This window comes from Brassica rapa, chromosome A05 (genome assembly GCF_000309985.2).
Source record: "Brassica rapa cultivar Chiifu-401-42 chromosome A05, CAAS_Brap_v3.01, whole genome shotgun sequence".
Classification (NCBI taxonomy): Eukaryota; Viridiplantae; Streptophyta; class Magnoliopsida; order Brassicales; family Brassicaceae; genus Brassica; species Brassica rapa.
The window spans coordinates 7,772,371-7,786,980 of NC_024799.2; the positions used below are offsets into that span (position 1 = coordinate 7,772,371).

At 36.5% G+C, this 14,610-nt stretch overlaps 4 protein-coding genes across 4 annotated transcripts; 2 read left to right on the forward strand and 2 right to left on the reverse strand.

The window, feature by feature from the left end:
* Window positions 1-715: 715 nt before the first annotated feature.
* LOC103867948 (glycine-rich cell wall structural protein 1.0-like) lies at window positions 716-3,001 on the reverse strand. The gene has a single exon (XM_033291254.1). The coding sequence runs from the start codon at window positions 1,094-1,096 to the stop codon at window positions 818-820; it is 279 nt and encodes a 92-aa protein (XP_033147145.1). The 5' UTR covers window positions 1,097-3,001; the 3' UTR covers window positions 716-817.
* Window positions 3,002-3,583: 582 nt separating this feature from the next.
* Window positions 3,584-4,519, forward strand: LOC103867949 (monothiol glutaredoxin-S9). Its single transcript, XM_009146044.3, has one exon. It carries the CDS (start codon window positions 4,017-4,019, stop codon window positions 4,323-4,325), a length of 309 nt encoding a protein of 102 aa, XP_009144292.1. The 5' UTR covers window positions 3,584-4,016; the 3' UTR covers window positions 4,326-4,519.
* Window positions 4,520-5,722: 1,203 nt separating this feature from the next.
* Window positions 5,723-8,246, reverse strand: LOC103867950 (L-type lectin-domain containing receptor kinase IX.1-like). Its single transcript, XM_009146045.3, has one exon. It carries the CDS (start codon window positions 8,244-8,246, stop codon window positions 6,300-6,302), a length of 1,947 nt encoding a protein of 648 aa, XP_009144293.1. The 3' UTR covers window positions 5,723-6,299.
* A 3,015-nt stretch (window positions 8,247-11,261) lies between these two features.
* LOC103867951 (root phototropism protein 2) lies at window positions 11,262-14,453 on the forward strand. Its single transcript, XM_009146047.3, has 4 exons — window positions 11,262-11,516; window positions 11,612-11,681; window positions 11,793-12,170; window positions 12,985-14,453. The coding sequence occupies exons 1-4, from the start codon at window positions 11,446-11,448 to the stop codon at window positions 14,239-14,241; spliced, it is 1,776 nt and encodes a 591-aa protein (XP_009144295.1). The 5' UTR covers window positions 11,262-11,445; the 3' UTR covers window positions 14,242-14,453.
* Window positions 14,454-14,610: the final 157 nt, after the last annotated feature.

A 14,610-nucleotide genomic window follows, 5' to 3' on the forward strand; every position in this document is an offset into this window, starting at 1 on the left:
ACTATCATTTAAATTTAATTATATACCATATCAAATATAAAAAATATTTTTTGGATTAATAAAATTTATTTATATGTTCGCACCAATTTAATTATATAAGTTATAGTTACTGATTTTTTAATTATTCAATATATATATATATTATTTCATAATATGTTAGAAACATATAATATATAAAATAGTTTATATATATAATGTTCATCCCGCGCAAGGCGCGGATCTTAACCTAGTATAATAGTATAGATGTGGAAAATTTATTGGAGTTATAAAAAATGAATCCTCGTCTTTACCGTTTTATCAATTGTGATCTATGTTCCAGGGAACATAAACGGGGATGGAAAACGGCAAAATTTAAAAACTATTTGTAAGAGACTATTTGTTGGACTTATTACATAACATAAAATGTAATTGTAAACTTTGTGCGATAAGGAAAAAGTTATTACTACCTCTTTTCCAAAAGGAAAAAGTTATGTGCGATCAATGTATACTTATTTGTAAGAGACTATTTGTTGGACTTACTGCATAACACCGGCAAAATGTATTTGATTGCCTGGTTGTAAAAGACTATTTGTTGGACTTATCACTTACTGCATAACACAGGCAATATGTGTTGATTGATTCTACGTATGTCAGTATTTTTAATTTAATTAGTACCACTATTACTGATATTCAAGAAAGCTACGAATCATATAATTATGGGACAGAGGAGGAATGGAGAAAATGAATTAGAAGCTCTTATTTTATTTGATCATTAGATAATTTATTCGGTAATAATAACCATCTTCAATGCATAAATAGTGAAATAAAGAGACCAAAGTCACTTGCTACCCTGTCCACTGCCATGCAGATTATCAAAGTAACCTTTAGGATCACTCTCAAAGTTATCTCTTGAAATGTAAGAAGAACCATTGCTCCCCGGAGCCACCATGTAGCCTCCGCCACTACCGCCACCACTTTTCCCTCCTCCCCCACCGCCACCACCACCGCTCCTACCTCCTCCACTACCGCCGCCGCCACCACCACCACCTTTCCCTCCACCACCACCACCACCGCCACCACCTTTCCCACCACCACCGCTACCGCCTTTTCCTCCCATTCTTTAATTCTTAGGTAGATGTCTATGAAATTTTTAAAGTTTGTGTGTGAATGATAGTGGAAAGTGTAGATGGGACTTGGAAGTATTTATAATAGGAAATTTTTCAAATGGATGGTCCAACCAGTCTTTACAATTAATTATAGTCGTTGCATAGTTAATTGATCCAAAGCCAATCGCCTCGTAAAAGTAAGTAGTATCAACTCGTAAGGGAAGAAACCCATGATTTTTGCCATTTAAACATTTATGGTAGCAAACTAGCAATATAAAGCTCGACCATGTTTTGATACCTACCAATGATCCATTGTAGCATAGCGGTTAAATCACTAATCTTATTATACACTATACTTGAAACATATGTGCATCCGTGTTCGATTCCCTCGGAATTAGAACGTCTTTTATTTTTTGTTATGTCATTGTTCATGTTTTTTGCCTGTGTTTGTGAAATTTAAGCATAATATTGTTATGCAATTAGTCATGAAAATCTAGAAAATGCACGATGTCTTGTGTTTGTGAAGATATGCACTTTACTTCACGTAGAGTCCCTCATGATTCTCAATATCTCTTCCCAACTTACCGTGTATCTCTCTCTTAAGATTCCCTTCATCAAAGCCTCCCAAATCTTAGCGAAATAAACACATTCAAAAAAGAGGTGTTCAAGCGTTTCCAAAGGCTCATTGCATAGGACACAAGATACACTGACAGTCCCATTCCAAAATCTCATCCGATCACCCGTAGAAAGTCTTTCTTTCATTGCAGTACATAAAATGAATGAGTACTTCGGTGTTGCATATTTGAACCACACTTCATTATGCCTGTGACTAAGTTGATGTCTTTCTCTTATGACCTGCCACGTTTCTCCTGATGATACGTATATTTTGCCGTTAAAAGAACATGTGCAAGTTAATTAGTAGCAACGCAACATCAATAGTGAGGACTGAGGAGTTTTGAGTTATTTTTAACAAAGTCCATCCAGAGAAGACGTAATCCAAAAAATCCCAATATACAACTCAAACTAGTTTGATCCCTTTTATGTGACTAGTCAAAGAATAGAATTGGGTCTTTTCCAATCCCACTGCTTAAATTTTGTCGTTTTAATTTCAAAATTGGATGATTCTCTCTTCTTTGTTGGTTAGTGATATGAACTTCAAGCACATATTTTGTAACCTATAAAGAACCGTTTGAGGTGTTTAGAAAAAAAAGAAGCGTTTGTGTTCAATCACGAATTGTATTTGAACCAATCAAGCTACTTATCTGTTGTATGTCAAATATTAGGTTAATCAGTTAGGTTCTTAAACTGAATTTATCTCACATAAAATAGTCTTATTTTAGTATATGCTATTAAATACTTAATTTTTATTTATTTTTGAAAAGACAAACCAATTACAATTTGACAAATGGACAATATATATTCTAAGAATTTTTGTGCAGAGAATTCATAACACTACTTTTTTTCTATTTTCTTTTTATTTTTTATTTAAGATACCACATTAGAATTCTTTGATGGAAGTGCTCTTACTCCGTTTGAGCATGATTAATAAAGTTAAGAAACAGTTTCTTATATTCCGCTAAAAACCTCACCTTAAAAACCCCTATTATTAATTATGCTCTCACGGACCTATTTAAAGCCTATTGGTTTCTTCCATTTGGTGTTTTTCGGTCCATTTTGATTGAATTCCACTTCAGGAACAACAACTTACTTTAATTTTCATTCTTTTATTTTTTTTGTTGAATAAACATTGTTTTAACTTAAAATCAAATACTAGCAATTAAAAATAGACTAGTCCATGTTTCCTATATCACTCTAGGTTTCATCTCAACTCGAGGTTAGATTCCTAATACATTCATTGATCTACGTTTAGTTATATGAAGGGGGGGGGGGGGGGGGGGGGGGGGTAAGAATCTTGGCAAATTGCTGAAAAGGAAGTGGCAAGCAAGAGAAACCCATATGTATTTTTTATTCCTTCACGATCACTAGTGAAGTGTGATTGAGAGAATCTCCCAAAGAAAACAATATATCTTCTTGTACAGTAACATGTTCAAGAATTGGGTTATTATTGTTGGCAAATTGCTGAAAAGGAAGTGGCAAGCAAGAGAAACCCATATGTATTTTTTATTCCTTCACGATCACTAGTGAAGTGTGATTGAGAGAATCTCCCAAAGAAAACAATATATCTTCTTGTACAGTAACATGTTCAAGAATTGGGTTATTATTGTTGACACGATCCGATCCGATCAATCCGTAGAAGAATATAAGCATATCTCTTGGGTTATTCTCCACCACCTTGCGCTATCTCACACCCTTCATCTGAGCATGATTCTTGAAACAAAATAATATTCTTAGATAAAGAAAAGAAAAAGTTCGGTCCACATAAATATAAAATTCTAATTCTCTGGCATTAAAGAACTTGCAAATAAATATATAACACATGTGCCATATTCTTTAGCATATCTGCAACAAAGAAGCATATGGGTTCAATCGAAATGCTAATCTTGGTATCTAGGAGGAAAAAAAGGGTAGGTGAATTTTGATAATCTGCAACTTTTGTTGGTCCCTCCTTACTAATATCAAATAAAAAAAAAGAAACAAAATTTTGATTTGGTTCACAATAAAGTCACTTTGATGTACTTGGGGAACCTTATGGACGATCTTCTGTGATCTCTTTTTGGTCTCAACATTCTTTTCATCTTCCTTTGTTTTGTTATAAATAGCCTATGATTCAAGAAACTCAAGTCTCAGGCAACACTGAGCTTGATACTATAGGATATACAACAACAAAAACTCTTTTCTTCACCCAAAAGCTAGGTTTATTTCATGGGCTTTTGGTTTTAAATATCTTTCAATCTACAAGAGAGAAAGAATTTTGTTTCTTCTTCTCCAAGAAACAAGCCACAGATTGACTGAGACTTCCTTTAAGAAACCATGGATAAAGTTGTGAGAATGTCTTCGGATAAAGGAGTGGTTATATTCAGCAAGAGCTCGTGTTGCATGTCCTATGCGGTCCAGGTGCTCTTCCAAGACCTCGGGGTTCACCCGACTGTCCATGAGATAGACAAGGACCCTGATTGTCGTGAGATAGAGAAAGCCCTAATGAGGCTCGGGTGTTCCACACCGGTCCCAGCCATCTTTGTGGATGGGAAGCTCGTTGGTTCGACCAATGAAGTCATGTCGATGCACCTTAGCGGCTCGCTGGTTCCGCTGGTTAAGCCATTTCAAGCTAATCTATGTTAAAATGTGTTCTAACTTTCTAAACTAAACATATAATTCAATAAGAAACAATCTAAATCACAATCTAATAGCCGATGCAAGTAAGCAACCTTTGTAATGTAGCTTTATAAATATTGTTTGTTTGTAATTTCATTAAAGTGATCCTGTAATAATTGACTAGTTTAAGCTTTTATGGTAATATTTCAGGGAAGTAAAAGGATATAGCATTTTTATTAAATATAATTAAGGATAATAAATATCATTCACAGCTATATGCTTAAGAGTTAAGACCACACCCCTAAAAGAGAATACAAAGTGTATATATATATATATATATATATTTCTACATGGCGATTACAGACAACGATTTGTCTTGTTGTCTTATTCATTACAAGACCAGAATAAAACGAGTTGTTGTGTCTCACTTGAACTCCAAGAGTTGTGGGTTTAGAGGAGTGCGGGAGAATCTGATATTGAAGACACTGAAGTAACATTAATGGGATGTACATCAGTTACTTCCTTGTAGGCATGGGCGTTCAGATATTTGGGTTGGATTTGGGTCGAATTTTTTCGGTCTAAGTATTTCAGACCTTAGATATTTGGACCGAACTAGATACTTAAATTTTGTTGGTTTGGGTTCGGATCGTTTTTCTCGTATTTGGATCAGTTTTTCTGGGGTTCGGATTAGTTGTTCTATAATTAAAATATTTGTAAAATATCTATAACTTTTGGATCTATAGTGTATTCAAGTCTGGTTCAGATATTTAGGATCTGAAAAATCTAAAATACTCGAATTTTATCAAAATTTTGCCGAAATCCGTCATATTTATCTTCAATTTTGTTAAATAACAATAAATAAACTATTAATAATTGAAATTAAAGTTTTTAAACTCTAAATTTGACATTTAAAATTCCATATTAGTTAAAAATATTACAAAAATAATAATGAAGATTGCTGATAAAAAGACATTTCAACTAAAATATAAAGTAAAATATATAAAATAGGAAAAAATAATAAAATCAGACTTTTGGATATTCACGTTTTTAGGTCAGATATGAATCAGTTCTTATTGGATCGGGTTTATTCGGGTCGGGTTTTTTTGGGTTCGAATCTATTCGCGTCGCTTCTTTTCGGTATGGTACTTTTTGTTAATTTCAATGGTGAAAATTTGTGGTTATGAGGAGTGTATTTTGGGCTTGGTAGCAATGGTTCAGTCATGGTGTTGATCGTCCCTAATCATCGCAAGTTCTTGGCTAAGTTTCTCCGGCTCTAGTCTAATGGTTTGGAGCTTTGGTTCATGTTTACTTAGGTTATGACCGTAAATGTAAGTCTTCTCAGGATTCTCTACTGGTGTTTGGGCTCAGGAAGGAAGCATGACAGTATTGTGTTTCCATGTTCCGCGAGCTCTTGTTTGGGAGCAGTATTTGTTTCTTGTTCTTTTTTTTTTTAAACACCTTTGTTTCTTGTTCTTTATTGTGAAGCTATCGTATGAAATCTAATGATGCTACTTTCTATCTTTCACTCTTTGTGTTTTTTCAATTTATTTTTACAGAGTTAATTCTTTGTTGAATTTCTCCGTTTATAGAGGGCATTCTTTACCACTCTATAAGTCTTTTATAATGATTATAGAAAGCTAGTGTTTAAAAAATATATATATATGTTAAAGCTTTCTTTTTTTTCCACTAACACTGCATAACCTAAAACGGATCTTCTAACATTGGACTCAACAAACATATTATCGATCTTCCCATAATCCTTTTCACTTACTATAGAAACAAATTGAATTCAAAACCATAATGAGACAAGAGAACATATACTCCTAGAAGAAACTTTTTATACAGACAGAACACAAGCAAGTGCAGAAGACAGAGAGATAAGTCCACAATAAATAATCACGCTGCAAGAGAACAAAGTAAAACATGTTTATTTATATGATAACAACAGATGAAACAGAGCAAACGGATACAAAAGCATGCATATACTTAGGCTGAGAGTAGTCAGCGACCAAGTTGAGCGCTAGAAAACGTTGTTGTTGCTACTCCTCCACCTGAGCTTGATGATGATGACACATGATATGTAGCAATAGGCATTTTGTGTGGCAGATTAGGCAATGGTGCCTCCAAATTCAACACTTGGATCGCTTGCTTTATCGAAGGCCTAGAGTTTATGTCAGGGTGAGCACACCACAACCCTACAATCATAACACACTCTGCTTGTTTCATGTCATAATCTTTACCAATTTGGTGATCAACGGCTGAGATAAGTTCTCCTCTTCCGTACTGATCCCATACCCTCTCTACAAGACTTGGCTCAGGCTCAACTTTTCCTTGTCTCGGCTCCACTGACTTCTTTCCTGTGACAATCTCTACCAAAACAATTCCAAAGCTATAGACGTCAGACTCTTTGCTAGCCCTTCCGGTGCTTATGTATTCAGGAGCCATGTAACCAAAAGTTCCTGCCAATCCTGTAGTCTGGGGACCTAGCTCGTGATCCATCAACCTAGCCAACCCAAAGTCACCTAGCTTGGCATTAAAGTTTGAGTCAAGCATTATATTACTTGCCTTAATGTCCCTGTGGACAATGCATTGCTCCCACTCCTCGTGAAGGTAAAGCAACGCGGAGGCTACACTTAGAGAGATCTTGCACCTAACAGCCCATGTGAGATGAGGTTTCTTACCGAATAGGTGTGAGTCAAGACTACCATTTGGCATGAACTCATATACAAGCAGAAGCTCTTGTTTCTCATGACACCAACCAATGAGTTGAACAAGGTTTCGATGTCTCAAGCTGCTGATGATCTTAACCTCCGTGATGAACTCTTTCTTTCCCTGTTTAGAAGCACCGGAAAACTTCTTCACTGCGACCATTGTATCCAGGTCATTTAAGTATCCTTTGTAAACTGCTCCAAACCCTCCTTCACCCAACTTTCTTTCATACAAGAAGTTGCTTGTAGCTGAAGCAAGATCTTTATAAGAAAACCTTCTTGGCCCTGCTCCTCTTTCAAGATCTTCGTGTAACGATGTCAAGTTTTCTTCTGTCTTCCCCGCTTTCTCCTTTCTTTGCTTTCTCTTCCGAAACAATGCAAACGCACCAGCAACTAAAGAGGTCAACAGGACAAACCCAGCAAGAGAAACACCGACAATGATGCCTTTCATGTTTTGAGTTCTCTCTCTAGGTTCTACTACATCCAAGGTTGAGTTGAACTCCCAAGACAAAATCCTATGTGCTTCCGTATTTGCTCCTGTAGACCCCGAAAAGCCAATGGTAACTTCCGCAGGAAGCACCTTGGCAAGGTCAATGATGTAGAAAAGGCTTGAACTCTCCCGGGGATTAGATGTCTCTTCATAACTCCAAGAGATGCTCAAGTTTCTAGAAGCAGAATCATACGTGATCCGTGCATGGCATGTATCTTGGCTGTGCAAGCTTGCGTTCCAAGAAGTGTAGTTAGAGGAAGCAAGCGAGTTATTGTTGATCCCAACATGAGATTTAATGTCAAGAGGATCCCACTCATCATTAAAGAAAGTATCAAATTCGACATGCACAAGCGGGAACCGAGATGAGTAGCCGTTGGTTTCGTTAAAGAGACCTAAGAAACCACCAGCTGAATTAGGAGAGATAAGGATGCCTTGAGGGGCAAGAAAGAAAGCAAACCCATGGCCAAACTCTGTAGAGTTACGTGTATCAATCTTGAAGGTGAAACTGGTTGTGAAGTCGGTAGGCCTCCCTGTTTCAGGATCCCAAATAGCAACTTTTTTAGCGTAAGTAGCCCAACCAACACGACAAGTATAACCAGCATTGTTCAGTTCGATGGCGCCATTTGGTGTAGCGTCTCCTTGGTAAGCTATGTTGGGATCACCTGGTGTGAAACGTGAGATGTTAAAGTGGAGTGAGGTAGCAAAAGGGAGAACAAGAAGGACGGAAAAGAACAAGACTGAGTTTTTCATTGTGCTGGTAGTAAGTTCTGAAACCCGTTATGCCATTACTTATAATCGTCTTCTTTTTTTTTGTAGACTAGGGACCATCAAGTCAACTATGAAACTGAAATTATAAAACCAGAATCAACTTCTGATACCGAATCCGAATCAAATCCCTGTAACCACGGAGTTTTCTTTTGTCAGTCAACGTAGTCTATCTGCTACATGAAAGGATTCATTGTGCTAAACAACATAGTTTATCCTAAGAATAAACAAATGCTAACCCAAAACGAGAAAATAAGTTTCATTGGAACACGACGTGAAAAGAACTTTAAAACATATAAGGTATATACTCAATAAACAAAAGTATATGACACTTATGTAATAAACAATTGTGCATGATACTTTGATGTTCACAAAAGCTCCTATGTTGATTGTTTCTTTCTTCGTCAAATCAATCAAGCGAGTTTCGAGTGACAATATTCGTAATTTCGTACCGTTGACTATATCTGAATCCATGCAAGCACCCGAACCATGTATAAAGGATAAGAGATTACTCAAATGAAAACGAGATGTTCTAAACTCGTCTGGCGTTTCCTAAGAAGACGACATTAGTGTATGAATTGGATGATGCGTGATTAGGAAAATTGACGTAGACATTGGGCTCTTTTGACAAATAACAAACTTTGGCCCAAATTGTTCATTTTGTTTTCTAGTTGCATCTATTTCTTAGCCTTTGTTTTGTTTCATGCCTCCTTGGTTCAGCCGTCGTGAGGTTGGGACCGCTGTTTATAATTACGTAGCCCCACCCACAATATTTTTAAGTTTCTGATCAAGAATTTGCTCCAATCCGTTTTGAAAATTCGGATATCTGAAATTTCCATATCCATAAACAATAAATATGTAGTATTATGTTCTACTTTGTGGTTTTCTTTTATAGAATTATAATCGAACTAAAATGAAACTGCAATCCAAAATATCAGTCCTTAGATGACTAGGCACTTTGGTGTAAACTGTTGATTGAAACTAGACGGCATTACAGCTCATGGCGTTTGTACTTTTGTTAATAGATGATAACACCATCCTCTATGGTCCAACAAAATTCAAAGAATGAATTCATCATTGAATAATTTTATTAGACTTTATACTAAGACATACAGCCTTACCACCTTAAGAACTTGAACAATTATTCTCTCTGAATTTATAGGCTACACACGAGCCTCGTTGCTTTGACCAATTCGAGTATTTGCATTTCAGTGTGGAGTTTGGATGCGAAACCATTGTATAAAAAAATTAGAATAGAAGTAAAGAGTTTATAGAAGCAAGTATTCCATCTTGATAAAATAAAATACCCCCACAAGATTTAGAATCACCAAATCAGTCATGGTGACTCGTGAGTGTGCAACTTCTTTTTCTTGAAAGAGAGAGTGTGCAAACTTGGGGGTTTAAGAATTCATCATAGGATTAGAAAATCAATTTTCGAGTTCTTTCACTGTGATTTGAATAATGATTATAGATTGTTTAAGCAGCGAAAAATAATATATGCTTTATAGGTTCTGAATACTATTTTAGTTTAAAAAAATTATTACGTGATCGTACTTAGATTACTTACGAAAACAAATTTTGTTAGAAGACTGAAATATTCTTACTAAATAACATATCATATTCACAAGTTCATTATAAAATATAAAATCTACGTAAATCGGTTAGGGTTTTACGTAAATTCATACAATATGAATCTTCAAATTCAAACTACAAATGTAGTTTAAAGACTAGTCTCACCGGCAGAGAATTATTAGGGCAACTAAAGATATGAGATATCTTAAAGACGATAGGGATACGTGTATAATAATGATTGGACAAAAATGGGAAACTGGATTCTGAGAGATGATTTGTTGACGTAGCGAAACCTTACACCACGAGGTTTAAGAAGAAGGGATCACCACATATTTGGAGTGGGCCTATCCATGACATGTTCCTACTTTCCCTGACTTCCCTGGCTCCCACACCTCTCAAATCGTACATCCACTTTTAATTTCGCATTTCTTAGATTTATTATCTGTCAATGATTCATATGCATTTTTTTTTGTTAATTACATTAAGCATTTTCTTCCTTTAATTCAGAATTTTTAGGCTTTTACATGTGAAATCCTTTTTTTCCTTTTTGCTATCACTTTCTCATTAACCAAACCAAAAGTAAGATCGTGGTTTTCATCTTTGATCATTCACTTGGTTTTCATCTTTTTTTTTTTTTTGATAATCCAGGTATCCGGACCTCTCACTTAGTTCGAATATCCCACCATATCCAACTGGAACTGGCGAGAAAGGTCTTGGAGACCAAACGAAAACCATATTAAATCCGCCGTGGCAGAAACTCGAACTCGTGATGACGGATATCTCAACCGAGGTTCTTTTACCACCAGACTACGAGGTCCGGTTTGGTTTTCATCGTTGATCGATTCACTTTCTACAGAATGCTGCAAAAAAAAGAAAAAAACTAATGCATGATATCGGCTAATATTTAATTTAGATGACAATTACGTGTTATGAGATAAGTTAATATTAGCCATCTATATTCGTCGTCTGTCACATTTTATCCTGACTTTTCTGTTCAGTCGCCACGACATTTTTTTTTGTTAAAACAGTCGCCACGATAATACTGGACTTGATGATAACCTTTCTTCTGACAATATTCCTCATGTCCACCGTTTTAAAAAAGGATCTTAATATTATTGGTATAGTGAACATCTACGTATAACTAGTCTATGTTATAGGATCAACGTTTTAATGATAAGTTAATATTCAAAAAAATTCATAATGAACAACATAATAGATATTAAATGTTATCTACAAATTATCAATAGGTTGGAAAAACGTACGTATGTTGTTTATGAAAGGTATACATTCCCCAATTTCCTAAAACAGCAGTCACTACAAGTATATATATCCAAATGTGGAAAGGTTAAAAATAAAATGGTGAAAAGGAAACTGACCGACGAAGACTAACAGAAAAATCAGAATGATTTAGCTAAAAGAGATAATAATAATGAAACAACATAACGAAACGACAAATGGAAAAATTAGAAAAAGAAGACGGAAGACGCCAAAATGTACATTAATATTACATAGCAATTGGGTGGATTGAATGGGAACACGTTATGTAATTTTCAATATATAGTCACTCTCCAATGATGCCTCCATCGTCTCCTTCACTGCACATCCAATAACAATGGCGACTGAAGCAAATAACCCCATCAACATGAACTCAATGTCTTCATCTCTTCAGAGAACCGGTCAATGGTATGAACCGGTCTAGTCTCAACTATATAAGATATCTCCCACCAGGTTCATCCCTGATCATATGAAATTTCTAACTTGTATGTGTGTTAATGCAGGGTTTTCTCACAAGATATTCCTACAGATGTTGTAGTTGAAGTCGGAGAAGCTAATTTCTCCCTTCACAAGGTAACAACGAATCATTTTTACTATAAAAAGTTCTAACGATTTTGTTTTGTCTAGGTCCAAAATGGTTATAACACGAGATTTATTTGTAAATTTTCTTGATCTTGTATATAGTTCATGCTAGTGGCGAAGAGCAACTACATAAGGAAGCTAATAATGGAATCCAAAGACAGTGACGTGACGAGAATAGATCTCTCGGATATCCCTGGAGGTCCTGAGATGTTCGAGAAAGCTGCCAAGTTCTGTTACGGTGTTAACTTCGAGATTACCGTTCAGAACGTGGCGGCTCTTCACTGCGCCGCTGAGTTTCTTCAGATGACCGATAAGTACTGCGACAACAACCTCGCGGGTCGGACTCAAGACTTCCTTTCTCAGGTCGCCTTGTCTAGCCTCTCTGGAGCCGTCGTTGTCCTCAAGTCCTGCGAGATTTTACTTCCTATTTCTCGGGATCTTGGTATTGTCCGCCGTTGTGTGGACGTCGTCGGTGCTAAGGTTTAACTCATTCTCACTTACTTTATAAGTGTTTAGTAACAAAGACAAAGTTCAATCGTAGAAATCATAACTAATAATATAATTGGAAAATATTATAACTAGTATATTAGTGATATGAGTTAATCCACTTACGGGAAATTAGTCTTATGTTAAAACTCATCTTAACTATATGATATCAAATTTCGATTCACACAATCTAACCCGATCGACAATTGATTTGACATAAAGTTGGTCCAGTCAATTTGTGTTTCTTATTCCGAAATTAATTACCGAAGAACTATCATCTCAGAGACATAGAGACATATAGTATTGTCAGTTGTCGAATCGTCTATTTAATTTTTTTCATAAATGTAATATCATAATAAATCAGCGTTAAGAAAAAATTATGAGATATCTTCTTTTTTTTTTGCCAAATAAAATTTAGAAGAGATCTCCTAATTCCTAATGTATAAATGAAATGAGTCAATCAGTTTGTCACCAATCAATTTTAAGTTAAAATACCAATATTAGATCCTGGTCTTGGTTAGTGTTGGTTACTTTATTTTCAAACTTTTACATAACTTAATTAGTGTTTAGGTTAATTTATTTTCCAACATTTACATAGTAGTGAGTTAGTAACCAAAGTAAACCCCGATCTAGTATTTACATTCGTTTTCTGATCAGTTACTTCGGTTTGGTTAACGATCGGTTTAATCAACATAACATCTATATATTCTCTGTTTCAGTTCCTTGAGTGACAAGTATCTAAAGTTAAAACCGAACCTGAGGTTTTGTAGTGCTTATAACATTAACTGATGATACGTTTTTATTACAGGCTTGCAACGAGGCAATGTTTCCGTGTCGAACACCACCAAACTGGTGGACAGAGGAGCTCTGTATCTTAGACGTAGACTTCTTCACCGACGTCGTAGCTTCCATGAAGCAGAGAGGCCTCAAACCTTCTTCTTTAGCCTCTGCAATCATCACCTACACCGAGAGATCATTACGCGATCTCGTCAGAGACCATTCCGGCAGAGGAATTAAGTTTTCCGACCCCGAAAACAACGACTCCGAGGAGAGATCTCAACAGAGAGATCTCGTGGAATCCATCGTCTCTCTATTACCTTCCGACAAGGGACTTTTCCCTATCAACTTCCTCTGTTCTCTCCTCCGTTGCGCCGTCTTCTTGGAGGCTTCACTCGCCTCCAAGAACGAGCTGGAGAAACGAATCTCCGTCGTTCTTGAACACGTCACCGTTGACGATCTCTTGATCCCGTCTTTCACCTACGACGGTGAAAGACTATTAGACCTCGACAGCGTCAGAAGAATCATCTCTACCTTCGTCGAGAAGGAGAAGAATGTCGGAGTTTTCAACGGCGGAGACTTCAACAAAGGATTATTCTCAGCGTCGCTACAAAGAGTAGCGAGGACCGTTGACTCTTACTTAGCAGAGATCGCTACCTACGGAGAGCTAACGATCTCCAAGTTCAACGCTATCGCGAATCTCGTCCCGAAGTCTGCAAGAAAGTCAGACGACGATCTTTACAGAGCGATAGACATCTTCTTGAAAGCTCATCCTAACCTAGACGAGATCGAGAGAGAGAAAGTTTGTAGCTCAATGGACCCTCTCAAGCTTTCTTACGAGGCACGTCTCCACGCTTCGCAGAACAAGAGACTACCAGTAAACATCGTTCTCCACGCGCTTTACTACGACCAGCTAAAGCTGAGAAGCGGAGTCGAAGATAAAGAAGGAGCAGTGGTTGTACTCCCTGAGGCTGTAGCCACGCGTGGACAGGTCAAAGCTGATGCTTCGTTGGCTAAAGAGAACGAAGCCTTGAGGAGTGAGCTGATGAAGATGAAGATGTACGTTTCGGATCTGCAGAAGAGTGGTGGGGCAGCTGGAGCTTCTTCTTCGAATGCACCACCGAGCAATAAGAAGAGCAGCAAAAGTACTTTCTTCTCGTCGGTTTCGAAGAAGCTGGGGAAGTTGAATCCGTTTAGACATGGGTCTAAGGATACTTCGAACATTGATGAGGATCTTGCTGGTGTTGATATCACTAAGCCAAGAAGACGAAGATTCTCTATCTCTTAAGCGGGAAACAAAACGTTTAATCAACTACTTTTGCGTTTTTGTTCCTTCCGTGTGTGTTTAGCTTAGTAGTGTGCTACTCTTTTTTTCATTATTTTTTCCTTTTGATGCGTGATTTATTTTGTTTTTGGAGTGTGTTTATTGTATAATAATAAGTGTGATATTAAAAAGTAAAAAAAAAAAAATCAATACCACTAATTAGATTTTGTTTTTAATTACCCGGTTCCTAAATCGAGAACCGAATTACCCAAATCTAAATAAACCTAATCAAAACCGAACAGAAAATCGAATGTTCATGTCTAAACTAAAAGTATAAACTTTTATCAGTGACTTTCTTCAGTTCTAGATTGATTGTTTTAAACGGGTATGTAG

Bases quoted from the DNA above. Each gene is read 5' to 3' on its own strand.
- LOC103867950 (XM_009146045.3), bottom strand. From the start codon at position 8,246: ATGAAAAACTCAGTCTTGTTCTTTTCCGTCCTTCTTGTTCTCCCTTTT.
- LOC103867951 (XM_009146047.3), top strand. From the start codon at position 11,446: ATGGCGACTGAAGCAAATAACCCCATCAACATGAACTCAATGTCTTCA. The intron at 11,517-11,611 runs GTATGAACCGGT...GTGTTAATGCAG, and splicing joins CTTCAGAGAACCGGTCAATG to GGTTTTCTCACAAGATATTC. The intron at 11,682-11,792 runs GTAACAACGAAT...TCTTGTATATAG, and splicing joins CTAATTTCTCCCTTCACAAG to TTCATGCTAGTGGCGAAGAG.
- LOC103867949 (XM_009146044.3), top strand. From the start codon at position 4,017: ATGGATAAAGTTGTGAGAATGTCTTCGGATAAAGGAGTGGTTATATTC.
- LOC103867948 (XM_033291254.1), bottom strand. From the start codon at position 1,096: ATGGGAGGAAAAGGCGGTAGCGGTGGTGGTGGGAAAGGTGGTGGCGGT.